The following is a 26465-nucleotide window of genomic DNA, read 5'->3' as shown; positions in this document are numbered from 1 at the left end:
TCCTATTTTCTTTCTCGAACATCACGGGACACAGAGCCACAGTAATTACAGATGGGATGTCCCAGAGCAATGCTACCTGAGGGGGGGGGAAACCACGACCAAGTAGGGTGCAATCAGACCTGAGGACCCTGTACCGCTGCCTGCAGCACACTACGCCCAAAGGCGATATCCTCATGCCTTCTCACATCCACCTGATAGAATCTGGTGAATGTATGAACTGAAGACCAGGTTGCGGCCTTGCAGATTTGAGCCATAGAGGCCCGGTGATGCACTGCCCAAGAAGCACCAATAGCCCTTGTGGAATGTGCCCTGATCTGAAATGGAGGAATCTTCTGTTTCAAACCGTAAGCTTGAATGATCAATTGTCGAATCCATTTAGAAATGGTAGCTTTTGACGCTGCCTGTCCTCTATTGGGACCTTCTGGCAGCACAAACAAAACATCTGTCTTGTGGATCTGAGCAGTTTCCCCGAGATAGGCCTTAACTGCTCTTACTACATCCAACGAATGTAGAGATCTCTCTTCCGGAGAACAGGGATCTGGAAAAAAGGAAGGCAGAACAATGTCTTGGTTTAAATGAAAATCAGAAACCACCTTCGGTAAAAAACTAGGATGAGGGCGCAGTACCACTCTATCCTTGTGTATAATCAAATAAGGCTCCTTACAGGAAAGGGCTGCTAATTCTGAAACTCTTCTAGCAGAAGAGATGGCCACCAGAATAAATTAACTTCCTTGTCAACAAGACCAAAGGAATCTGACTTATTGGTTCAAAAGGCTGTTTCTGTAACACAGCCAGGACCAAGTTCAAGTCCCAGGGGTTTAGGGGCCCTTTAACCGGAGGATTAAGATGCATCACCCCCTGCATAAAGCTTCGGACCAAAGAATGCGAAGCAAGTGGCCGCTGAAATAATACTGATAAAGCAGAGACCTGGCCCTTAAAGGTACTCAAGGCCAGCTTCATCTCTAATCCTAATTGTAGAAAATCAAGAATTCTACCTCTCTATTTCCTGGGATGCCAACCTCTGGATTCACACCAGGATACATAAGCTTTCCAGACTCTATGATAAATCATCCTGGAAGCTGGCTTCCTTGCATTAATCAAGGTAAATATGACAGGACCTGAGAGCCCACGACTCTTCAGAACGTGGGTCTCAATAGCCCAACTGTCAAATTTAGCATTTGTAAGGCAGGATGGAACACTGGACCTTGAGATAACAGGTCTGGGCGTACCGGTAGGGTCCACAAGGAACCCACCGTCATCCTTACTATTTCTGCATACCAAGTCCTTCTGGGCCAAGCGGGGGCCACCAGAAGTACCGACTTCCTTTCCTGCTTGATCCTGCGAAGGAGTCATGGCAGTAGCAGAATAGGTGGGAATGCGTAAATCAGTGAGAACTGATGCCACGGAATCACCAACGCATCCATCCCGCATGCAAGAGGATCTTTTGTCCTTGCCACAAATCTGTCTAACTTTTTGTTGAATCGGGATGCAAAGAGATCTACATCTGGAATCCCCCATCTTTGGCATATGTCCCAAAAGACGTCGGGATGCAGAGACCATTCCCCTGGAAGTAACTGCTGGCGACTTAGGTAGTCCGCCTGCCAGTTCTCTATTCCCGGGATGAAAACTGCCGATATGCATGGCACATGCATCTCTGCCCAGACTAAGATCTGGTTCACCTCCTTTTGAGCAGATCGGCTCCGGGTGCCTCCCTGATGATTGACATAAGCCACTGCTGTGGCATTGTCGGACTGGATCCTGACCGGACAACCCCGTAGCCTGATAGTCCAGGCTTTTAGGGCTAGATATATCGCCTGGACCTCTAGAATGTTGATGGGTAAGGTCCTCTCGGTCTTGGACCATATCCCCTGAACAGCAGACTGTTCCAGAACTGCTCCCCAACCTGACAGACTGGCATCTGTTGTTACCACCGTCTAGGTAACCGGTAGAAAGGATTTCCCCTTCTGTAGGTTTTCGGGTACGAGACACCAATTGAGGCTCTGACGCACCGCATGCGACTGGTGCATCGGAAAGTCTAATGCCTGAACCTTCTTGTTCCAGGTCGACAGAATACTGTGTTGCAGCATTCTTGAATGAAACTGAGCATAGGGAACTGCTTCGAATGAAGACACCATCTTCCCTAGTAGCCTCATACAAAGGCGGACAGAGGGACCCTTCTTGGTCCTGACTGCCAAAATCGGCTCCCTTAAAGCAGCGATCTTTGCCTGGGGTCGAAATATTTTCTCCTGGTTTGTATCTATAATCAGACCTAAATACTCCAGTCTTCTTACTGGTTTTCGGAAAGACTTTTCTAGGTTGAGGATCCAACCCAGGTGTTCTAGATATCTGACTGTGGTCCTCAAGTTTCCATTCAAAGAGGCTACCGACCGGTCTATCAAGAGCAGGTCGTCTAGGTATGCTATGACAGCTATACCCTGAGCCCTTAATCTGGCCAGAGGAGGAGCCAAGATCTTTGTGAACACTCGAGGTGCTGTGGCTATCCCAAAAGGCAGAGCCACAAACTGGAAATGGCGCCCTCCTACCTCCAAGCGCAGAAACTTCTGATGAGCAGGAAAAATGGGCACATGCAGATATGCATCTCTGATGTCTATCGATGCCAGAAATTCTCCTCCCTGCAGGGTGGGAACTACTGTCCGAATTGATTCCATGCGGAAGGATTGAATCCTTAAGAATCGGTTCAGATCCCTTAAATCCAGAATGGGTCTGACATCCCCATTTGGCTTTTGGACCGTAAAAAGGTTGGGATAGAAGCCCAATCCCTGGTCCTTTGCGGGAACCATCATAATGACCTCCTGCGACAAAAGTCGCTCTAACGCTAGAAGGAGCGACTGCTTCTTCTCTGGATCTCTGGGGACACTTGATCTGGTGAACCGAGGAGAGGGAAATTCCTGAAACTCCAGCTTGTACCCTAAGGTTACCGTGGAGATTACCCATCTGTCCTGGAAATCCTCCTGCCAGAGCCCTGAGAACTGTCGCAGTCTTACCCCCACTCGAGTGAGCGGAGCGCCCCCTCATGCAGAGGTCTTAGTGTTTTGCCTAGTAGGCTTCTTCCCCCAGGACTTCTTTTGTCCCTGGGGTTGACTCTTGTCTCTGGACCCAGATGGAGGCGGCCGTCGAGACTGCCTGGAGGCTGAAGCCCCCGGCGCTGGGGAAAGAGTCCGTTTGAAAGAGGGACGCTTGCTCTTCTTCTTAAGAGGTAAGAGAGTGCTTTTCCCACAAGAAATTCTCTTGATATAGTTATCCAAGTCCTCTCCAAACAACCTTGCACCACGAAATGGAAACCCAGCCAGTAGCTTCTTACATGGTGCTTCGGCTGACCAATTTTTCAACCATAGGATTCTACGTATATGCACCAACCCCAGTGAAAGACAGGAGGTTTGCACGATAGAATCTCTAATGGCGTCAACCACAAAGCATAAGGCCGCTGGAAGGTTAGCAAACCCCTGGGCCTGCTGTTCAGGTAATACTTTGATGACCTGCTTAACATGGTCTCTTAGTTATTGACAGACTCCAATCGCTGCTACTGCAGGTTGAGCCACTGAACCTGCTAAGGAAAAAACATCCTTCAATAGAGATTCCATCTTTTTATCTACAGGATCCCTGAGCATCTGAGCATTGTCTACAGGACAAGTCAGACTATTATTTACAGTGGAAATGGCGGCATCAATGGCCGGTATTCCCCACATTTTAATAAACTTTTCTTCCATCGGATAAAGTGTTGAAAACTTTCTCGGCGGAAAAAAACGTTTGGGTGATCCCACTCAGAATAAATGAGCTTTTCAAGTAAATTATGAACAGGAAAACTCTGTGCTGCTTGGAAAGGTTTCAGTGACCCCAAAGCAGAAGAGGATTCTTTAGCAGTTTCAGGTACGAGCAACTTAAATGTGGAGCAGTAAGGATCTGCACTAAGACTTTCTCCTCTTGGGAAGTCGCAGAGGGTCCCTCTCCACCTGATTCCTCCGAAGAGGAATCATCCGTCCCATCCCGATCCTCTGAATGGGATTCATCTCCTTTATCCAAGAACTCATCTTCCTGAGGGTCTTGGGGAACAGGGGAAGGCCTAGTGCGTTTTCTTCTACTGAGTGAAGACGTAATCACGGCCATTAATCTTTCCTCTAGACCATTAATGGTTGAGGAAAAAACCTCTTGTGTAATATATACAGGGGCTGAAGTGCCAGAAGCAGGTGTAGCCCCTGACCCCAATGGCTCTCCCTGGCTAGCTGTCCCTGGCCCTTCAGGAGGGGAGGATGCTGCTGACAGGGGGCCTCAGAACCTGAATGAGATCCCCTAGTGTCTCTGGTTCTTGGGGTGCTTGAACCTCTTCTACCCATAGTGCAAAGCAACAAGGTGTGAGGTATATAAATGAACACTGCCTGCTGAGCGATGTAGTCTGGCTAAAAGCCTTGCTACCCAATGCTCAGTCTGGTGTTACTTCAGTAAATGCTGCCTAGGAGAATGCCTGTGTCGCACCTTACATGCAACCGTCAGCTCTGTGTCTCTCCAAAGGCTGTGTGCACCTGTACAGAGTGCCTTAATAGCCTGCAGCTGGCCTGAGTGGGAGTCTAAGCACCTGTGCTGACGTCCCACCCCCCCCTCTACCACCCCCCCCCCTCGAATTTTGAAAAAAACGAGCGCTTCCCGCGCTGGCCGACTCTCCTGAAATACTATGGAGGAAGGCTGGGGGAGGGGGAGGAGGGAGAGAAGCTGGTAGTGAAGACCTGCCTAAAAAACAGCAATGGTCGGAAATGGCGGCCGAGGCAGCGGTGCCCGATCGGTATAACCGCTTTCTAGACCCCGGTGGCCTCTCTCTAGCCTGGGGGGAACATTCAAACATGAGAAATCCCCCCATCCATCCTACCTTGGAGCCGGCCTGAGACGCTGTGAAACATGTGCAGCATGAACACTGAGACAAACAATCCAGCATGACAAGGTTTGTGCTCTTGGCAGCCCCCGGTGGTCACAATAGGCATAGCATGCATTTACCTTAAAGGAGAAACCTACTAGAATTAGAAAATTCTGTGGAATTTCCTCTTACCTTATCCAGCCGCAGGGTTCAGTTTACACAGACCCAATCTTTACCTCTCACGGTGGGCTCCGTTTGAAAAAACCGTCAGAGACTAGGGCCCCCTACAAATAGGGGGATCCTGCAGTTCTGGGCCTGTAAAGCTCCCGGCTAGAAAACCATTTTCTAATATGTGGGGTCCAGCTCTCTAAAAAGAGAAGCATTACAGGTAAAACCTTGTTTCTTCGGACACGAGGCCCGGGTACCATCCAATTCGGCCTAGAAAGGACACTTTGAATGGATCCGGTCTGCCTGGCTTGCCCCAGTATAGGATATAGGATAATCCCTTTGGAGCTCAGCACATCTTTACACATCCATCACCTAAGACACTGGCATAAAAACTGAGGTATCCCTGCAAGGGGAGGGATTATATAGGGGGTTGAACTTCCTGATAGGGTGTGCCAGTGTCCAATCACCAGAGATACCCTATATAACCCATCAGTAATTATTGTGGCTCTGTGTCCGTGATGTTCGAGAAAGAAATATCTACTTTATAGAATTTAGTGAAGGTATGCACTGGTGACCAAGTGGCCGCCTTGCAAACCTGTGATATTGACGCTTGATGACGGAAAGCCCAAGAATAGAATGCGCCGTAACAGGGAAAGGAGGAACCCGACCCTTAATAGACTAGGCCTGAGTCATAGTCTGTCTGATCCATCTGGAGATGGTAGCCGAAGAAGCAACCAGCCCTTTTCTTGGTCCTTGTGTAAACAAAAAAGGTGAGTCTGACCTCCGGAAGGACCTAATGAATTCCAGATACACCTGAATCGCACAAACCAAAGCAAATTCCTTGGGTTGAGCCGACTTGGGACACAAGGACGGCAACACAATGTCCTCATTCAAATGGAAGTCAGAGACAACCTTGGGCAAAAATGATGGACAGGGACGAAGAACCACTTTATCCCTATGGAGTACTAAATAGGGACTACGACAGCATAATGCCACCAACTCTGAAAGCCGAGGTAATAGCCACCAGGACTGCCACCACCTTCTGGGACAACATAGGTAAGGGAATCTCCAGAATATTCTCGAATGGAGGTTTCCGGAGAACCAATATCACCAAGTTTAAATCCCATGGCGGCAAAAGAGACCGTACAGGCGGAGCCACATGCTGGACTCCTTAAATGAAGGAACGAACTAAAGAGTGAGTGGCTAGGGGTCGCTGAAAGAAGACCGCTAAGGCAGACACCTGGCCCTTGACGGTGCTCAAAGCCAACTTCTGCTCAACGCCCTGTTGAAGAAAAGCTAAGATCCGAGCCACAGAAAAGGATCGAGGATGAACACCAATCGACTCACAGTCAGACTCAGGTAGCCCAATTTCCTGGACAGGGCTAGAGGGGACCTTAGGTAGTTCAGACATCACCCAAACCTTTACAGGAATTACACCCACACAAGGAGACACAGGGCCCCCCGAAGTGGACAAATTCTGTCTCCCTTCTTTGGTACCCCCAAAAGCTTCAATTCGTGGACTCCCTTGACACTCACAAAGGAGGTCCATGAATCTGGAAACCAGCGAAGATGTCCCCCCACCCCAGCAATGGGTGAGGGCAGACCTTCATGCTGAAGGAGTCTTGTCAGTGGATCCGGAGAAGCCTGCTCTAGGCTTACCAAACCAAGATTGCTTGGAACTTCCCGAGGAAGACTTGAGAGATCCGTTGCCTTTATTTATAGTCCCGGGAGCCCAGAATTTCTTATGGGCTGAGAAGGAAGGCCCCCTGTCTGCGAGCAGGCTCCTTTCCTTTCCTAGATTGAGGCAGGAAGGTACTCTTTACCCCTGTGACACCCTTAAATTATGTCATCCAGGGTAGCCCCAAACAGGCGGTCGCCTTGAAAGGGCAGATCAATGAGAGCTTTTTTAGAGGCTTGGTCTGCCGACCAATTCTTAAGCCACAGCACATGTCTAATCACCACCGCTGAAATAGAAAGCTTGGACAGCACAGGAGCTTCATCACAAATATACTGCATCCCATGAACCAACTGGTCCGCTAAATCAACATAAGCAACGGGAACCTGCTCACTACCCAGACCCTGGCTCAAAAGCTTGGCCCATTCAGTTAGGGTCTGTGACACCAGGGCCAAGGCCAAGACTGGAGGCAATGCCGACCAGGCCACAGTAAACATGCTGCGTGCCACAGCCTCTGCTTTCCTGTCAGCCGGGTCCTTAAAGGACGGGAATTTCTTTACTTTGTTCATGGTTGCTTTATTCAACATGGAAACAGGAGGGTCCACCACTGGTGGGGTAGTCCACTTTTTTTAAAATGATTCTTCAAAGGGGTAGCATACTGAGAAACGTTTGGGGACCACAAAGGGTGACTTTGGTTGTTCCCATTCCTTATAGGCAAACCTATTAAAATAAGGCAGATAAGGAAACACCCTTGGTGTGCGAGGTGACTTATGCGTACCAAAGGACACAGCCACGTCTGTGGCCCTGTCAGCCGCATCCCCCATCTTTAAAGTCCCCCGCACTGCAGTAACAAGTGCGTCCACCAGCGCTTTTTCACTCGCTGCTGAGACAGCAGAGGACTCATCCTCACTATCAGATGGGTCAGGGGGCATGATATTAAACCCTCCTGGACGGGCCATGGCCCCGGTGGCATCAGTCTCAGAATCAGATGAGACAGACTGAGCAGGGGAAGGCAGGGGACGCTTCCTCCTGGGTCTTTGCCCACACACTACTTCCTCCAGGGATTCTAATGACTCAAGGACCACCGTCAGCGCAACCATGGGAAGCTGGGGTTCCAAGGGACCTGCCACCTCCATGAGGGGATCAGTGAGTGAGATGCAACCCTGAGGCTCAATAAGGAAGGAGACCCTGTAGTACAAAGGAACATTGGCACCACTAAGGGACACCCCAATGACCAGGGTAGCAGAGAGAGAAACACAAGGACCCACAAAGACTCACCCTACCAAAACGGAAGAGTGCTGCAATTCGGACCCAGCAACACCAATGTCCGCGTCCATTTCATATATCCCGGGACAGAAAGAGAAGCATAGGGGAGGAAGAGGAAGAGGAAGGAGGAGGAGCTCTGGCATCTCCATGAGGTTCTGGCTGTCTCTAGCGTCTCACTAGACTAATGAAAAATGGCTGCCGTGACATCATCGCCTACACAAACATGGCCGCCAGCCGGAGACCAGCCAGATCAACGGAAAATGGCCGCCGTGACCTCATCTGCTACACAAACATGGTTGCCAGCTGGAGACCAGCCAGACCAAGAGAAAATGGTCGCCGTGATGTCATCTGCTACACAAACATGTTCGCCAGCTGGAGACCAGCCAGACCAAGAGAAAATGGCCGCCGTGATGTCATCAGACCACCCAAAAATGGCCACCGACCGTTTGACTTGCTGAAGCATGCTGCCAGGATCCTCTCTGTGCCTTCAACATTGCTGCACCCTCTGCAAGGGGACCCCCTTCCAAAAAGGTACTGTATTCCACCAGGCAGGGTGAACATTTAAGGGGGCACCGCTGTGCACTCTGCACTGGGGCCCCCAAACTGCACATTACCTCACACTGAACACACAGCAGGGAATGCACCTAGGGGTCTCCGCCGCACCCTCTGCACTGGAACCCCCCCAATACCGCCAGGGCATGACACACACCACCCAGAAGGGAAATGGCAGGGAAGACCCCCAGGGGTCTCTGCTGCCTGCCTGGGACTCCCACCAATCCGTGGGGGGAGGGGGAAGCCCAGTTCAACTAGGGGACTTTAGAATAGGAGGAGGGATCCTGCAGACAGGTCCGACCATCCCTGGAGGGTACCCGCGTCCACCCCAAACCGCACAAAGAGGGAACAGGGAAATGTACTTACCGATCCATGGTGCAGGTGACCCTCCAAGCAGAACTCCTCGCCACCGAAGTGGGGGGCTGTCGTCCAAAGGACCTCTGCGACTCGGACCAGAGCCCGTTCATATGCGATCCTGCGAGTCTTTTAAATTGCGGGCCAGCCTCCGTCTATTGAGACTATGTTGTGGCCAACCTAGCGCTTGGCTTCAGTCTGCATGTGCTCGCTGGCTGGACTGGGGTGACCATTGGATTCTAGATTATCCAGCCTGTCGCCCAGCAGTTGATTGCAGATCTCCCAGGTGAAAATGCATGGAAAAAAAGGAGACAAAAAGTAAAATTTTGCTAGGACCAAAAGATCCCAGCAAGGAGCTAGGTCCTTACTCCTGACTAGACAGAAAAAAAATTGAATACCTAGAGCAGGGAGGGGTTATATACTGACTGAGGACAGCCCATGTTCTGCCTATTCCTACTCCTGCAGAGGCGATATAACCCAATGTTCAAGATTAAGGAGGCGCTGTGTCCGTCGATGAACGAAATAGAAATTAGCTTTGTATATGCTGAACCTTTTAAAAAAATACTTACAAATTTTTTTTCTGTGTGCTGTTTGTGCCAAAACTCAAACCTGTCAAGATGACTTTACTATAGGAAACCAACAGTATGTCTTGAACCCATAAGAAGTACCGGTACATCTGGGGACAATATAGTAGTTGTAAGTTATTGCACCTTACCTTACTAACCAGCTCTGTATACAGTATGTCTTGCAGTAGGGGCTGCCATGCATTTCTTATTTTCAGGTATACTTGAACTGGACTGGGAACAAAGCTTTCTGCTAAACTGTTGCTTATCCCATAAGCATCAATGGTTTATCAGGTAGTCAATCACTAGCATTTCTGGTCATACTGTGATATTACAGTAATATACCTAAAATAATTTGCTCAAAACACAGTTCAGGATAAAAAGTTTTGTTTGAGGTAAAAACACTATATAATACAAATACATAGGTGCAACAAGATAACTTACACAAGGTTATGCTTCTTTCATTCATTGTTCGATAAGCTTTAAATGGCTTTTGGTGTACTATGCTGATTTTTTTTTAAATAAGTAAAATATTGAATTTGTCAGTTCATGTAACAGTTCATATCCTCACCGTCTCTTCAAGGAGTTAGGCTTTCATAGCGAAAGTAGGAAACTTGCCATATTTATACATAATATCTGCTCAGCAGCACTTGAAAATTGCACTACTGTGGACAGCAAATAGGTATGGAGGAAAAATACATAATAAAACAAAGCATGTGACCGGGAAGTAAATCACACTGGATAACACTACTAGGAGGCCTTGGAGTGTAAGGCCTACAGTACAAAAACAACTTTCAATCATGCTACCACATGACAGAAAACCTCCTACTTTCTTACAACTGATCGGAGTCTCTTCTACAAATAAAAGTCAGAATGACTCATTACACACATCGCGATAAAATCCAAATAACTCCGTATCCCAGCAAGTCGTGTAGCAGGTCACATTCACTTACATGTGTTTCAAAGGTCGTGATGAATTATATAGGAACTGTACAACAGTAGTGGGATAGAAGGTTGCATGTGCGGTATAGGCCTAAGGCCTGTAAACAACATTGAACAAGTACACAATTCACACAAGGTGTGTATAGAGAGGGGTCATGGAATGATTCTCAGCATGCAAGATTCAAGAAGATGAAAATTCTCATTCCTAAAGATGTCTCAGTTGATGCAGGATGCTGCAGTTTCCAGCAGATAGGAAAAGCCCTGAAAGATTGCATCGATTCCTCTGCGCCTGAAATATGTCAGAAGAGAACACCTCATACAGCTCAGATTCTGAGAGCACTGGTGGCAGCATGCCAAGATGCATCCTCACATTGTGTCACCAGGTTCATACTGCGCGTCAAACAGCCGTATGTACTGGAGTGGCGGAATGTGAAGGGGATGATCCTCGGTCTGATGATGAAGAAATTGATCTGGTGGATGCTTCACGCTGGAGTTCTTCCACCCTCTTCTGAAGCTCTGCCCTTATGGCCAGGAGGTCCTTAAGGTTCTGATGAATTGGCATCTATAAAAGAGAAAAAGCAAAGTGTATGAGATCTTTAAAGTTAATTATGTGAGCATCACCCCAAAACCAAAATTTACTTTGTACCTTGCTAGATAAAATTTCATTATTTTTTTAAGGGCAATCAGGAAAACACAGTTGGGATGGTCTAATGCCGTTCTAGCAATATAAAGAGTATGTATTAACAAAGTATATGTGTTTAAATAGCCCTGTGTCTGCAGATGTCTGCCAGCAACAGAAGGTTTAAACTGGCAGGAGTCTTGACGACCTACCACAGCTTGAAGACAACCACAAGAGAAGGGGGAAAAGGGTAATTTGTGCAAACTTTCCCAATTTATCTGTGTATATGTAAAGGACTGACACTGTAATAAAATGTAAACTGTTACAAACTACACACCATCTCCAACTTCTCCAAATCAATGTTGGTTTTCAGTTCTGAAAACTTGCAAATGGGGGATTTCAATGCTGAAAACAAGGCTCAAGTCTACCCCATATGGACCTTTACCCATCAAATTAATCCTTCTTTCCTAGGTTTCCTCCACCCTCCCTCTTAGACATTTGAAAACAGGTTTTTGTTTTAAATACCTTTTAATAAAAAAGATTTTCTGTTAAAAAGGTATCAGGTACATAACCAACGATACATAGCTTTGCAAACATCAAATTAGAAAAAAGGACCAAAAAGGTATAGAACAGGGGTACTGAATTAAAATTCACGGGGGTCCGGTCAGAAAATTTTTCTTTCATCGGAGGTCCGAGTGTCATATTGGTGCTATGACTCCACATGATATCCTCCACATTGCAGCCTCCTATGCACGTCACAGACCTACCCATCACAGACCCCCCCCCCCCCAGCCATGACAGTCCTCTCTTGATAGTAGACTCCTGTTCTTTTCATAACAGCGCAGCATCCCCCCTCCCCACAGAGCCCCACCTTATTCACACAAAATGGAAAGCACGGCAACCCTGGACAACGGACGTGACTTTTCACATTAAAAGGTGGGTGACTGATTGCTGGGACGCCCCACTGCATAGCAACCAATCACCTGCTTCTTAATTAAAGTCCCGCCCTTTGTCCAGAGCGGCCACGATTTACGTCTTGTGTGAATAAGACAGACAGTGTGGAGAGCGGGGAGTGCAGTGATCTTATCAAAGGGACAGACCCGTGGGCGCCTGCCATGCTGTGAACATAGCAGCGGCAGGCGTGCCGGCGGCGGAGAGAGGAGACAGAGGCAACTATTTGGCGAGGCTGCAGTCTGGGTAGGATGGCTGCTACCTAGCAGAGACCTGCAGTATACCTGCACATGCGAGGGGGAATCTCACGGCAAGCAAGCAAGCATGTGAAACAGGAAACAACCATGAACCCTGGACTAGTTAGCATGTTTTTTTTTTTTTTTTTATCATACAGGAACAACTATTAGGGAGATCATAGTTGGTTTTACCTAGGTAGGGCAAAGTTTCTCTTTAACATTAGGCTTACCAAAATACTTATAGCAGTACTATGGACAAACACATAATCACAGGTGAAATCTGTCCATATCAGTAAGACCTGAACATTAGACAGGCCCTTTAATAAGGCTTCTAAATCACGTGATCAATGTAACTGGCTCTCACAAGACCAGGAACCAATCGCAAACTCAGACTGCTCGGTCAGTGTGCTGGAAGTGCATTCTCAGCACAGAACCTTGGAGCCCCATGGATGCACATGTGTGGTGGCTGGGCATTATGGGCCACCCACCCTGCCTCCACATATGTATTATGCAATCAGTCAGGGATTAAGAGGATGGCAAAACTCTTCTTATGAGAGTAAAACCATTGCAGCATTGTCACCTTTGCTCCTGCTGTTTGTTAATTGTGGGCACTGTTTATCAATAGCTAGGCCTAGCTCCACCCACAGCCTTTAAGTCTGAGAACACATTGCTCTATTGCAGAATTTTAAGCCCTGTGCATGGGGCAAATATCAGGCAGTATCAGATAGTTGGTACAGCGGCTCCTCCTGAGCGCTTCCGTTTTTTTTTTCATTCAGCCTGCTGGGTCGAACGGAAAAAAAAAAGTTGGTAGTGTGTGCCAGGCTTTAGGGAAATTATGCAGTCCCCTTGCACTTGCTCCAGCACTGTCTGGAAGGTTGTAGGAGAAATGCAGCTTGCTACATTACCCATTAAAGAGAGGAGAAAAAAAAGGCTGTGGATGGACATTTAATTTTACCTAAGCCCTTAAAGGCTAACTCCACCTTTCTCACCATGTTACACCTATATTTAGGGTGTAACATGGTGCCAGGCTGCCCCCTTGGCAGGGTTCTTCTCCCTAGCAGCTCCTGCCATTTTTTTAATTTTGCACAGCTGTGCATGGCCCAACCCCACAGCTGTGTCATTCATTTACAGAGATATGTGAATAGTTAAACTACAAGTCCCGTTAAAAAAAAAAAAAAAAAAATACAAGTCCCCTCTGCCACTATGGTAAAGGCACTCAGTTATCAATGGAACACATGGGTCACAGGTACCATCGGCTGCTAAAAGGAGTCTGTGCATTACATCCACCATCCACTGATCATGGTTGCAACACTTTCAAGGCTCCTATGTAAAAAAAATTAAATATATATACATTTTTGTTCCTGTAAATAGTGGTGCATTTATTTATTTTTGCAAAAAATTGACTTAACCCTGAAGCTTGCATAAAAGGTCAACTGAAAACTTTAACAGACAAAAGGTAAGGGCTAGAACCTCTGTTGGGTTTTTAATGCAGTTTGGTCTGCACAGAGGATACTCTTTCACTTCCTGTAGGGAAAAGAGCAAATGAGAGTATATTTTAGATGAATAAGAGCAAGTGTCACCAGACCAGTTATCCCCCTTTGGGAAAATTTTTCTCTGGCGGTTTTGATGATAATTGTTACATTTTGAATTTCCCTTCACTTTCTGTGGTGACAATGATCACTGAGACAAACAGCATGGATCTCCTTAATGGATACACAAAAAGAAATAACAACCCGTGAAAAATGGGTTCGAAACAGAAGGCAAAAAGACATCTGAAAAGGATCACTCCAATCTTAAAAGACCAGAATAGGCTTCAATCGCTTTTTACCAAATTCTGAAGAAGGATCCACTGAACTCTGTAAAAGCATTTGATTTTTATGTGACAATATTCTGAATAAAATCAATTCTGCACTTATGTTCAGTTTCTGGCAATTTCCTTCCCCAATACCAAGTCTATATCCGAGCTAATAGGGAGGGGTCTTGACTAACACTCAAGAGCTGCCTAAGGCTACTTTCACACTGAGTTGCTTTATAGGTGCCTGCATAGAGCCTCTCCTGTCTCTCCAGTGTGAAAGCCCGAGTGCTTTCACACGGGAGCGGTGAGCTTGCAGGACGGAAAAAAAAGTCCTGCAAGCTGCATCTTTGCAGCGCTGTAGGAGTGGTGTATACACCGCTCCTACAGTGCCCCTGCCCGTTGAAATCAATGGGGCAGATGCGCTTTGCGGGCGTTTGCAACCCTTTTTCCGCCGCTAGCGGGGGTTAAAAGCGCCTGCTAGCGGCTGAATAGCGCCGCTGTCTTTACCGCCGACGACAGCGTGTGAAAGTAGCCTAAAGATGGTAATACATGGAGTGAATTTCGGCTGGCTTCTGGTGAACGTGTGGAGATTGGTGGCGTTAGTGATCGTCAGCACCCTTCCCAACTAGGGATTGAAGGAGCTGGATGGAAAATTGTTGGTGAACAGGACTTGCACCCAATCACGTGCAACCACTGTTCAGGCATTCTGACAGCTGTGGGTGCCAGCTCCCAGAATACAGTAGCTGTGACACTTAAGATCCCGGTTTAGCACTGATGGGAGGGTGGGGAAAATCGATAGATCCTCGTGGGTTGAACAAGAAAAATCTTACAGTGTATAGCATGGCTAAAAAGAACAAAACCCTCTATATTATTTTGCATTCGATCTGAAACACCCACTGACATTCAGGTTATGCAATCAGCATATCCTGACTTTCTTAGGTACCACTGGTTGGAGGGTGTGAACTATGATTCCCTGTAATCATCATTATGTTGCCATTTTGTGGGCAGGCTGTTTCTTTGGGTACAGATTGCTCTACAACGTGGACATTTTTTGAGTAGATTGCTACTAGTCATATAGGTGGGGTGTGGACCCTGCACACTGTGTATAGCAAGTGTTGCACTCTGTACGCAGCTGAACACTGGACTCTGCATGGGGCACCCCTGAAACTGCACTCTATACACAGTGCACCCCTGAACTCCACACCCGGTACATAGCACATCCCTGAACTCTGCACATAATGCACTCCTGGTATTTCCCCTTTAAGACCCTGCCATTGTTAGTACAATTTGGCCACAACCACAATGTGATGCTGTTCCATAGGGGTGGGATTTGGGTGTCGTGGTTAAGCCCCCTGCACTTATTCCCTATGACAGGGGTATTGAATTAAAATTCATGGAGGTCTGGCCCTTAAAAGTTTAATTTACATTACAGTCCCCCTTTGCATCAAAGTCCCATGGGCGAAGAAGAAAGAAAGCCGCGGGATTTCAAATGCTCTGACTGGTAAAGCAGCTGTCCGATGTGTCAGAACGATTGCTGGACTGCAGGTTAGCGGGACTGGGGGGATGGAGACAGGCCCAGTGTAAATTCACCTTACAAATTTTCTGCAAAGGAGAACTTACACTTTACCTTGAAAAAGCATGTCCCGCCCTCTGTCCAGACATGCCATGTCTTCTACCTGCTATGGATGAATGCTGTGGCGGTGGCAGAAGAAAGAAGCTGCAGTCAGGAGAGGATACCCAGGCTGCTAAGTGACAAAGCCGCGTTCCGGAGAGGATTGCCCTGAGGGCCGTTTTCGGATCAGAGTCAGCCATTTAGATGCCTGCTCTAAGAGAAAAAACCCTGGATAAATTGATATAGTCTTACAGACACAACCAGCTCTTTGAGGGCAACCATAATGCAGATGTGGTCCACGATGAAACAGAGTTTGACACCCCTCCCATTCAGCATCGCAAGATGTGTCCTTGACAGCCAGGTCAGTGGTGTGGTGATTGGGAGCATAGGGTGTCATGGAAACAGGAAGACTATTGTTGCCCATTATTTTTTCCTTTACAACGTCTTAGAGGTGCATACCATATATATTCTTTATACACACATACACACACACAATATGTTGTGCCCTCCCCAACCCTTTTCCTATTTTGTTAGGTTGCCAAAAGTGTGCAATAATGGCTCTGGGAAGGTATATTAATCTGATTGTCATTGCAGGTCATACTCACTGCAGTTCCCAGCAGCCTCAAGAGAGAAGCAGTGCATGCAGGGAAGTCCAAAAGCCATTTAAACCCTGTTCATTTAACACTAGAATAAGAGGCGACCGAAGATAATATAAATCCGAGAATTAAAAGCCATTTTTACCATGAGATAGAGATCTGAATAAAATATATGAGCTTATGGGAAGAATCTAGGTTTTCTTTTGTTTCCTGTGGTTAAATGGCATTGTAATCTCTCGGTGTGCATGGTTATAAACTATATGTGGTAAAATGAAGGGAAGCAGGATTTTTCAGAAGTTTATCAGACACCTAGCAAAAAATGCCTTCACACAAACACCAATCAGTCTTAGGTGGTATGTATGTGAAGAGCAATAAAACAGATTCCTGCGTTGAATCTGCAGACTGGGGGCAGGAGCGATGTTTTACAAGGTTTCTTACACAAAGGCTACTCTTATTTACAAAGCGTGTGTCTGGCTGTATAATGTACTGAGCATTATTCACTCAAGGACGCGCATTACCTTGAAAACTGTTAAGTGATGAATCTATTTGTTCTTGCTGAATGAGTCTGTTTTTTTTTTATCTCCACTTGCAACAGGGAGTCTTGATAGGAAAGCCAATGTGCTTTAATGCCGCTGTGTGATTTCAGCCACATCACGCTGCCATTTATTCTCATTTATCTGCTAAAACACATTTCCTTCAAGACGCAAAATGATTCCTTTTTTTTTCTGTGGTTCAGCTAGATTTTTTTGCTTCTCTCCATAATAATAAGAACACTATTTAACTGGGTTAAAAAAAAAAGCCTTGCCAATTAAATGCACTTGCAGTGAAAGGTACTATTTAGCCATTAGAAAAGCAGGGCTAAAATGATTTATAATGGTGACAATTAGCATTTCCCACCAGTAATCTGCAGATCTCCATGTCAAATCCATGTGACATATGTATTTTTTTAATATGTTAATCTAAAGAAAAGAAATGAAGGTGCCACTTAGTCATAATGATAAAGCCATCATACAGGTCTCTGTAGGGTCATGACAGACAGACTGACGCATACTTTAGAACTTCGGAACTGTGGTTCCAAACCCAGGTGAGAAATGGTCTGCCATTTTATACCAGTTTATAATGAATATAAATGACCAAACTGCTGCGATTCAAACACATTGGTGTATATGAATAGCCAGGTCTGATTTCTGAAAACCAGGACTATTAAAGGGCTAATCACACTACAAATGGTTTTTCGAGAATCTTTCATGATGAGGCCCCAGTAAAGTAAAGGTATGGGTGCTGTCAGGTAGGATGAAATGCAAAACTTGCATTTTCCAAATGTCAGTTGCTAATAATCACTATACTACCAAAAGTATTGGGACGCCTGCCTTTACATGAACTTTAATGGCATCTGAGTCTTAGTCCGTAGGGTTCAATATTGAGTTGGCCCATCCTTTGCCGCTATAAAACAGCTTCAACTCTTCTGGAAAGGCTGTCCACAAGGTTTAGGAGTGTGTCTATGGGAATGTTTGACCATTCTTCCGGTAGCGCATTTGTAAGGTCAGGCACTGATGCTGGACAAGAAGGCCTAGCACGCAGTCTCCAGAACCCAAAGGTGTTACATTGGGTTGAGGTCTGGACTCTGTGCAAGCCAGTCAAGTTTTCCCACCCCAAACTTGCTTATCCATGTCTTTATGGACCTTGCTTTGTGCACGGGTCCAAATCATTTGTTGGAGGAGGGATTATGGTGTGGGGTTGTTTTTCAGGGGTTGGGCTTGGCTTCTTAGTTCCAGTGAAGCGAACTCTTAAGGCGTCAGTATACAAAAGACATTTTGGACAAATGAATGCTCCCAACTTTGTGGGAACAGTTTGGGAATGGCCCCCTTCCTGTTCCAAGATGACTCCGCACCAGTGGACAAAGCAAGGTCCATAAAGATATGAATGAGCGAGTTTGGGGTGGAGGAGCTTGACTGGCCTGCACAGAGTACTTACCTCAACCCGACAGAACACCTTTGCGATGAATTGGAGCAGAGACTGCAAGCCAGGCCTTCTCAACCACATCAGTGCCTGACCTCACTAATGCCCTTCTGGAAGAATAAAAAACATTCCCATGAACACACTCCTAAACCTTGTGACCAGCCTTCCCAGAAGAGGTGAAGCTGTTATAGCTGAAAAGGTGGGCCAACTCAACATTGAACCCTACGGCCTAAGGCTGGGGTGCAATTCAATTTCATGTGCGAATAGAGGCAGGTGTCTCAATACTTTTGGTAATATAGTGTAGGTTTAAATCTGACTGGCTGCTATGTCACAACATAGACTGCAAGAGCTCTTTACTCAAGCAATATAGGCCACTTGGGTGTTGCTAGCAATAGACAGATGCTCTCAAAGGAGATCCCCCAGGTTGGGAAATATTGGCTCTCTAAAAGTCTCTGCTAATTGAGAAGACAGCCCAGCAGCGTGGATCACATATTGTAAAGTGTGGTGGCTGTAAGGCATAAAATGTGTGTGCCAAGGCATAAAATCCCTGGCACCTTCAGGTGCCTGGAGAGCCGCATACAGCCACCAATACAAGTGAATGACTGCACAGTTGTGCTCAGGTAAATGACAATGGCTTCTCCATCCAGGGAGAAGTGTTGTACAGGTGGATATATGCTGACGCAAAAACTATCTGTGCTTACCCGAACGTGGCCGCAGCCATTCACTTGTATCGGCGGCTGTACATGGCACGTGCAGCTCCCTGGATGATGGGAAACTATGGGGATTTTAAGTTTCAACACACAGTTGCTGGTAAGCGTCAATGTGCATGAGGCCTAAGGGTTAGAAGGGAAAGCATCTTCTGAAAAAACAAGTCAGACCTCTCTTTTATGGCCACTGTTAGGCTGGGTTCACAAAACTGCGGGTCCTGCATGCCGTGTTTGAGAGGGCACAGCAGTCCTTTTATTTGAATGGGTTGTTGTACCTGTGGGAAATGCAGGGAAAAGGTCTCCAACCTTTTTTGCAAAACGCACCCGCAGGGCAGGCGTACAGAACAGCAAGGTGCTGTTTGGTTTTCTGCACCCAAAATGCTCCGCAATTTCAAATGCATGAGAGTGCCATTAAGAATTAATGACATCCCACGCATCTGCTAAAACGCATAGCATTTTGGCTGTGGGAACGCATGGGATTTATACACGCCCCCCACAATAGTGAGAACCTACCCTTAAAGACAGAAGTAACACTCACTTTTTACACTATACTGAGAAAAACTCCTCAAACTGAGCTCCTAACACTTGGTTCACATTTATATTTTTGGTTTTCCAAACAGTTACTATTCTTTTTTTTTTTTTTTAAATTTTTTATTTATATTAGAAAACCGGTTCACCGGGACATACAGTAGAAGCATGACTGTAATCAACAGCAATACATACATCAGTATAGGAACAATATGTGTCGTATATTGACAAAAGAAATAAAATTGAAAAAACATGACATTCCTGTTTCTGTAGTTTTTAGAGGCAGTGAGGATCTTACAGTGTCGATGGTTCATAGATTTTACAGTAGCATAGTTTCTGATCACAATTCCAGCTGTTAGTATCAACTACTGAAACCAGCTGTCTCGTGATTTCTGCTCGTCGTCTATCTGTCAGAGTATCATGTATGTGTTGTTAGTATTTAAGTGTATCTTAGTCCTTGGGTTAGCGGCTCTCCAGTTATTTTATTATTTCAAGAGAAGAAAAAAGGAAAGAAATAGTTTGTGAGGAAAAGAACAGGTTTAGTAAGATATAGTGGGAGAAGACAGAGTTAGAGAGGAAGGGGGGGTTGGGGAATGAGGTAGGTGAGGGTTCGGGGTGGGGGGGTTCGGGAATTTAAGTGGTAGTGCATGAGTCCTTGCATTCGCCTAAGTCTATAGAATCTTGTTCCTATCTACAGAGTGCAGTTTAATCCCATCTGCCACGAAGTGCCTGACCCTCCTCAGAATACTTGAACATATTCCATAGTTGCCAGGTTTTGGTGTACATTTCCTGTCTGTTTTGGCTCGTGAGGATTAGGTCCTCCATTTGGTTTATTTCCTCAACTCTTTGAAGCCACAGGGCAATGGTCGGTGATTGAGTGGATTTCCATAAGGTTGGGATGCATGATTTCGCCGCGTCTAGCAGGTGTCGTATTACTGACTTCTTGTAAGCCCGTGCGGGCGTGTCAGTAGCGTGTAAGAGGAAGTATGCTGGGTCATCTGGCACAACGCGGTCTGTGAATTTTTGTATTATTTGGCGGACTTCTCTCCAGAAGCTCTGGATTCCAGGGCAGGACCAGAAAATATGGAGGAGTGTGCCTTTCCCTTCTTGGCATCTCCAACAGATGTCAGATGACGCTGGGTATATTGTGTTAAGAAATGCCGGGGTTCTGTACCAATGGCTAAGGATTTTATAATTCGTTTCTTGGATCTTGGTACATAAGGAGGATTTGTGGGTGAACTGTAGGATGTGTTGTTTTTTGCTGGTGGAGAACTGACATTTTAGTTCTTTTTCCCATTCGCTAAGGCCTCTAAATTCGTAATCTTCTGTGGGAGTGATTAACATGTTGTAGGTTAGGGAGAGTGAGTGTGGTAAGGGCCCTGTTCCCGAACACAGATCCTCCATTGGTGCAAGGGGTTGATTGATATCAGTAGGTGGCGACAGGCTGCTGAGAAAATGATGGAGCTGAGAAGCTCTAAAAAAGTCTAGCCGAAACTGTCCCTCTGGGTCGGTCAACTCTGAGATAGTCTTCCACCTGCCGCTAATGCTAAAATGTGAGGCTTGGTGTAATCCCCTCTCCTTGAGTTCTCGAAACCTCCTGTCACTCATTCCTGGTTCAAATAAGGGGTTTCCTATGATGGGTTTTAGTGGTGAATTGCGAGAGAACAAGGGGGACGAGTCAATCAGATGAGCGCAGACTCGTGCTGTGTTACCTATTAACGGGTGGCGTTTGAGGTCTGTTGGGAGTGCAGTGTAACACCAAGGGATCCTATCTATAGGGGTAGTACTTTGTGCTTGTTCGAGTTGTGTCCATAGTTTGGTGGGTGTATGTCGGCACCAATCAATGAGCCTTCCCAAGTGTGTTGCTCTATAGTAGGTCTGGAGTTCAGGCATTGCCAGTCCTCCGCATCGTTTGGGTAACGAAAGAGTTTTCCTGTGTATTCGTGATTTTTTCCCTGCCCAGAGGAATTTGGTAAATATTGAACGTATTTGGGTGAAGTAGCTTGCAGGTATGTGTATTGGGATGGTCTGCAGCAAATATAAGAATTTGGGTAAAATTGACATCTTAAGGATGCTGCAACGTCCAAACCAGGAATGGAGACCGCTATTCCATTTATCTAGCAATTGCTGTACTTTTCTAAGCAGAGGTGGGAAGTTATATTTAAACAATTGGGAGAAGGATGTAGGTATGTATGTACCCAAGTATTTCAAGGCTGTAGTGGTCCATTTCAGATGGAAACTATTTTGTAGTTGTATAAGTTGTGGTTGTGGAATACCCAATCCCATCGCTTCGGACTTACTAAAGTTAATTTTTAAATTGGCTAATTGCCCGTATATGCTGAATTCTTTCATGAGGTTGGGGAGGGAGATAGTTGGGTTCGTAAGGGAAAACATCATGTCGTCTGCGTATGCAGAGACTTTAAATTGTTTTTTATTTACTTCTACGCCTGTGATGTCTGGGTTCAGTCTAATGTGGCATAGGAAAGGTTCCAGGGATAATGCAAAGAGCATTGGTGAGAGGGGGCAGCCCTGACGGGTTCCGTTGGTAATTGGGAAAGCTTCCGAGATTACTCCGTTCGCCCTTACTCTGGCTGTAGGGTCAGAGTAGATTGCGGAGATCCAATGCATCATTTTCTCACCTAGTCCTATGTGCCTTAGTGTCGCAAACATGAATCTCCAGCTGACCCGATCGAACGCTTTTTCGGCGTCAGTTCCAAGTAGGATACATGGTGATTTAGTACTGTTGGCTACATGGAGTAAGTTAAGAACTTTTATTGTGTTGTCCCTAGCTTCCCTAGTTGGGACAAAGCCTACTTGGTCTAGGTGGATTAGAGAGGTGAGATGTTGCTGTAGTCTAGTGGAAATGATTTTTGTAAAGAGTTTTAGGTCTGTGTTTAAAAGAGAAATCGGGCGATAGGAGCCGCATTGGCTTGGGTCTTTGCCTTCTTTTGGTATAACGGAGATTTGTGCTTGTAAGGTGGATTTAAAAAATTTTTCTCCTGTGCCTAGGTTGTTGTAAAGTTTGACCAGGTGTTGTCCAAGTGAGGGGAGAAGGATCTTATAATAGGGGATAGTGAGTCCGTCCGGACCTGGTGCTTTACCCGATTTAGTATTTTTTACAGCGGTTTGCAGTTCGTTTAATGTGATTGGTTCTTCTAGTAGGGATTGAGCGTCGTCAGGGAGGGTCGGCATAAGGGAGGATGAGATGTATTCTGTTATCTTGTCGGGGGGAGTTTGTGTCTCTTTTAGATTGTAAAGAGATGTATAAAAGGAACTGAACTCCTGCACAATGTGCTGGGGTATGGAAATTTTCTGGCCTTTGGGGGACATAATGTGCGGTATGTATGAAGTCAGTTTCTGTTCTCGTAACGATTGGGCTAGTAGTCTTCCGCATTTGTTCCCGGATTCGTAGTGTTTTCTTTTGCATATTTGTATTGCTGCTTTGGCTTTATACCGTAAGAGGTCGGTGATCTGTGTACGAACCGTATCTAATTCTACTTCTAATTGTTTGGTGGGTCCTTGTTTATGTCTTGTCTCTAATGTTTCTAGTTTTTTAAGTAGAGTGTTCAATTGTGTAATCCTTTGTTTTTTGAGTCGTGAACCATGTTTTATGAGTATCCCCCTAATGACAGTTTTATGTGCCTCCCAAACTAGTCCCGTGTCACTGTTAGAGGTGGTGTTTGTTGAAAAGTAGTGTCCTATTTCTTTAGTCACCTCAGCTAAAACTTCTGGGTCCTTCAGAAGTCCCTCGTTTAGTCGCCACGGTGGTTTCTGTGTCGACCTCAGGTCTGGGAGAGTGTACTGCAGTGTAATCGGAGCATGGTCCGACCATGTAATAGAACCTATAGAGGTCTCTTTAACCGCTTGTAAATCCCTGTGGGGGATCAGGAAGAGATCAATTCTGGAGTACGTCTGGTGTGGTTTAGAAAAATAGGTGTAGTCCTTTTCCCCGGGATGGAATAAGCGCCATGCGTCAATCAGTTGTGAATTATGTAGCGTCATGTCGATGCGCTTGCGTAGGTCTCGCGAGGTGGAGGATGTTCCAGTGGAAGTATCCTCTGAAGGGATAAGAGGGACATTAAAGTCTCCTCCTAGTATCAGATGGCCGTCTGAGAATTGCGATAGTAGGTCTAGGTGACGTTTGAGAAATCGGTCTTGCTGTGTATTGGGGACATATAGATTAGCTAAGGTCACTTTTGAGTCTCCTATCTTTCCCTTTATGAAAAGAAATCTGCCTTCTTTGTCATACTTTACTTCCGTGAGTGACCATGGTATTTTGGATGAAATTAAAATGGAGACCCCTCTAGATTTAGCTTCTGTGTACCTTGAGTGATATATTACTGGGAAAAATCTGTTTTGAAGTGTCGGTAAGGAGCCTTCTTTGAAGTGGGTTTCCTGCAAAAAAACAACATCAGCCTTTAGGCGTCTCATGTCATTCACTAGCATGCGTCTTTTTTCAGGCGTATTTAGGCCCTTTACGTTGAGAGAGACTATGTTTATGGGGGCCATGTTCGTGGGTAGTAGGTAAGGTACTATATCAGGTCTAAGTGTGTAGGAGGGGAGGGGAGGGGATTAATGGGGAGGGGGGTAGGGTGTGAGTGGGTAGGGTGTAGGGCAGGTGCAGTGAGGAAGAATGAATAAGTTCAGAAAAGAGAAGAGGAGAGAGTGTAAAGAGCTGTCACTAAAGAGTGCAGCCTAGTGCAAATACTAAATTAGCCACGTAGGCTAGTACGCTCCCCAGTCACTACACTGGGATTGGAGCGTTGTCCTATGTGGGACGGTGGAAAGACAGGGCCGGGAAGTGAGCCCCCGAGCCTCTCCCTCCAACCCCGGCCATCAGTGGTTTTTATGTATGTGTGTGAGGTGCCATTAGTAATCACCTAAGAGCTCAGTGAGTTGTGACAGTACTGGCAAATTAACTGTTCAAGTGTAGCTATCAGGAGAGTCATGGTGTAACATAAAATGAAATAGAATGAAACAAGGCTCTCCTGTTTAGAGTCCTAGGAACACAATTGTAAACCAAGAAGCATGAAACATAACAAAAATGAAAGAAAAAAATTTTTTTAGGTAACTCAACAAGTGCAAAAAAGCAGAACATGTATCCCTCCCCGTCCAGCTGCATGTAAGGTGGCCGAGCCAGGAAGGGTGAGCTGGAACTGAACTGCACTGACATGTGTATAACCGGTCCAGGCTCAACCCTATCACTCGCAGTGCAGGACATTGGGGTTGTGAGTGAACAGTCCCGCACAGGGGCGTACCAGATAGACTGGTTCTCTCATGTCCATTAACCCACAATAGGTGAGTATATGTGAAATCCCCCCTCCCTCCCCCCCGCCCACCAACACGTGAGAAACCTGTATCTGCATCGCAGGATCTGGTCCTTTTGTTATGAAAGGTCTCTGTTGCATCAGTGGTCCATGTCCTGCCGATCTCTGAGTGCAAAGTGCCGAAGAGAGACGGTAATCGTCGCTGGAGTCATGTCTCTGGTCATATCTATGACTCTCAACCATCGGCGTCTGCTTGGCCCACCCGGTTCCACCAGCCGGAAAGGTAGTGTCTTTGAATCTCCCGAGGGAGCTTGTGTAGGTGGATGGGAGAGGGTCCGGTGTAATGGACAGAAGAAGATATGTCTCCAATGTTAGATCCGAAAGGTTCAACTGTGAGTCATGTCCAGGAGAGAAGCGGACATCAATGGCCCCTAGATGAACATCAGGCGTGTTGTACATACTGAGGGAGGGAGGAGAGGGGAGGCCCAGGAAGAGGGGACCAGGATCGGAGTTTGTCCAACCTCCGCTCTCCCTTTGAGCGACAGAGGAGGCTAGGTCGTAGATCCCCGTGTGTAAGGGCAAAGTGCCTGACGATCTGGCCTGGATGAGTCAAGCTGGATTGGGGAGGGACGGCCACAGGCCTACTCACGCTGTTCTCCAGAAGCCGTTCTGCGTCTTCTTCTGTCTCTCTGGCGGCGGGGAGGGAGAGGTCCGTGCAGCCTCAGGGGGCCCGATCGTCCTTGTGGACGTGGTAGGAATTGGAGCCAGTCAGGGACTTGTATCGGTTCCGTCTCCATGAACCGGAAGAGCGCCGGGAGGTCCTCCATTCTTTGCAAGGAGAAAGAGCCAGATTCGTTGCGAAACAGTACCGATAATGGATATCCCCATCTGTATGTCAGGCCCTTTTGTTTAGCAAGTTCCAGGAGAGGACGGAGGAGGGCTCTACGTCTCAGCGTAGCCCGCGAAAGATCGGGCAATATCCTGGTCTGTTTGCCTCCTACCTCTACCTCTCCAAATTCCCAGGCCCGGCGCAGGATGGCTTCTTTTTGTGTGTAGCGGTGTAGTCTGCACACCACATCTCGTGGTCTGTTCGGGTCTTCGGATCTGGGGCCTAGAGCTCTATGGACTCTGTCCAGCTCTATGGTGAGACCTGGGTCGTCAAGCACGGTGCGGAAAATTCCTCTGACCGTCTCCCCTAGGTTTTCCGCTGTTGTTTCCTCCGGGATTCCCCGGAGCCGCAGATTGTTCCTGCGACTCCGGTCCTCGATGTCCTCCAGGTGCAGCTGTAGAGCCACAGCGGAGTCCCGCTGCGAGTCTCTCGCTTGTTCAAGTGCCGCCACTCTTTCCTCCAGAGCGGACACCGAGGCTTCGCCTGTGTCCATGCGGTCCGCCAGTGTAGCCACCTCTCCCCGCACTTCCTGCATGTCCCGTCGGTGTGTCTCCTCCAGTTTAAGGATGAGCGCCTCAATGTCCGATCGAGTGGGGAGGGCCTGCAACAGGGCCCGAATGTCCTGGTCCAGCCTGATGGGTTCCGGGGATTGTGGGGATGCCATCATGTCCCTTTCAGAGTCTCTGTAAGTAGCCGGGGAGTTATTAATGTCGTCCTGGGAGCGTGATGGGGCTGTGTGTGCGCTCTGTCTGGAGGCTTTCTGTGTCTCGTCGCGTGGTAGGCCTCGCGGCGCTGTTACTGTGGCTCCCGGAGATCTGCCCTGCACCTGCCGAAAATAGTGTCGGATTTCTCCTGGGCACCTACCAACGGGTGTCCCCCGTGTAGTTGCTCTTGTCCTGTGTCGTTTGCTTGGTATCATGCC

At 46.8% G+C, this 26465-nt stretch overlaps 1 protein-coding gene across 6 annotated transcripts in view; it reads right to left on the bottom strand.

Annotated features, from left to right (window-relative positions):
- Window positions 1-9812: 9812 nt before the first annotated feature.
- Window positions 9813-26465, bottom strand: part of MTMR1 (myotubularin related protein 1) — a 148959-nt gene continuing 132306 nt past the window's right edge. For all 6 annotated transcript variants that reach the window (XM_073599279.1, XM_073599280.1, XM_073599283.1 and 3 more), the window contains one exon: window positions 9813-10946. In XM_073599279.1, coding sequence (XP_073455380.1) covers window positions 10782-10946 — 165 coding nt within the window. In that variant the 3' untranslated portion in view covers window positions 9813-10781. The remainder of the gene's footprint in view (window positions 10947-26465) is intronic.

Source organism: Aquarana catesbeiana, linkage group LG09 (genome assembly GCF_042186555.1).
Source record: "Aquarana catesbeiana isolate 2022-GZ linkage group LG09, ASM4218655v1, whole genome shotgun sequence".
NCBI classification, from domain to species: Eukaryota; Metazoa; Chordata; class Amphibia; order Anura; family Ranidae; genus Aquarana; species Aquarana catesbeiana.
Note: the sequence above shows the minus strand (reverse complement) of the source record. Positions and strands in the feature narration are given on the sequence as shown.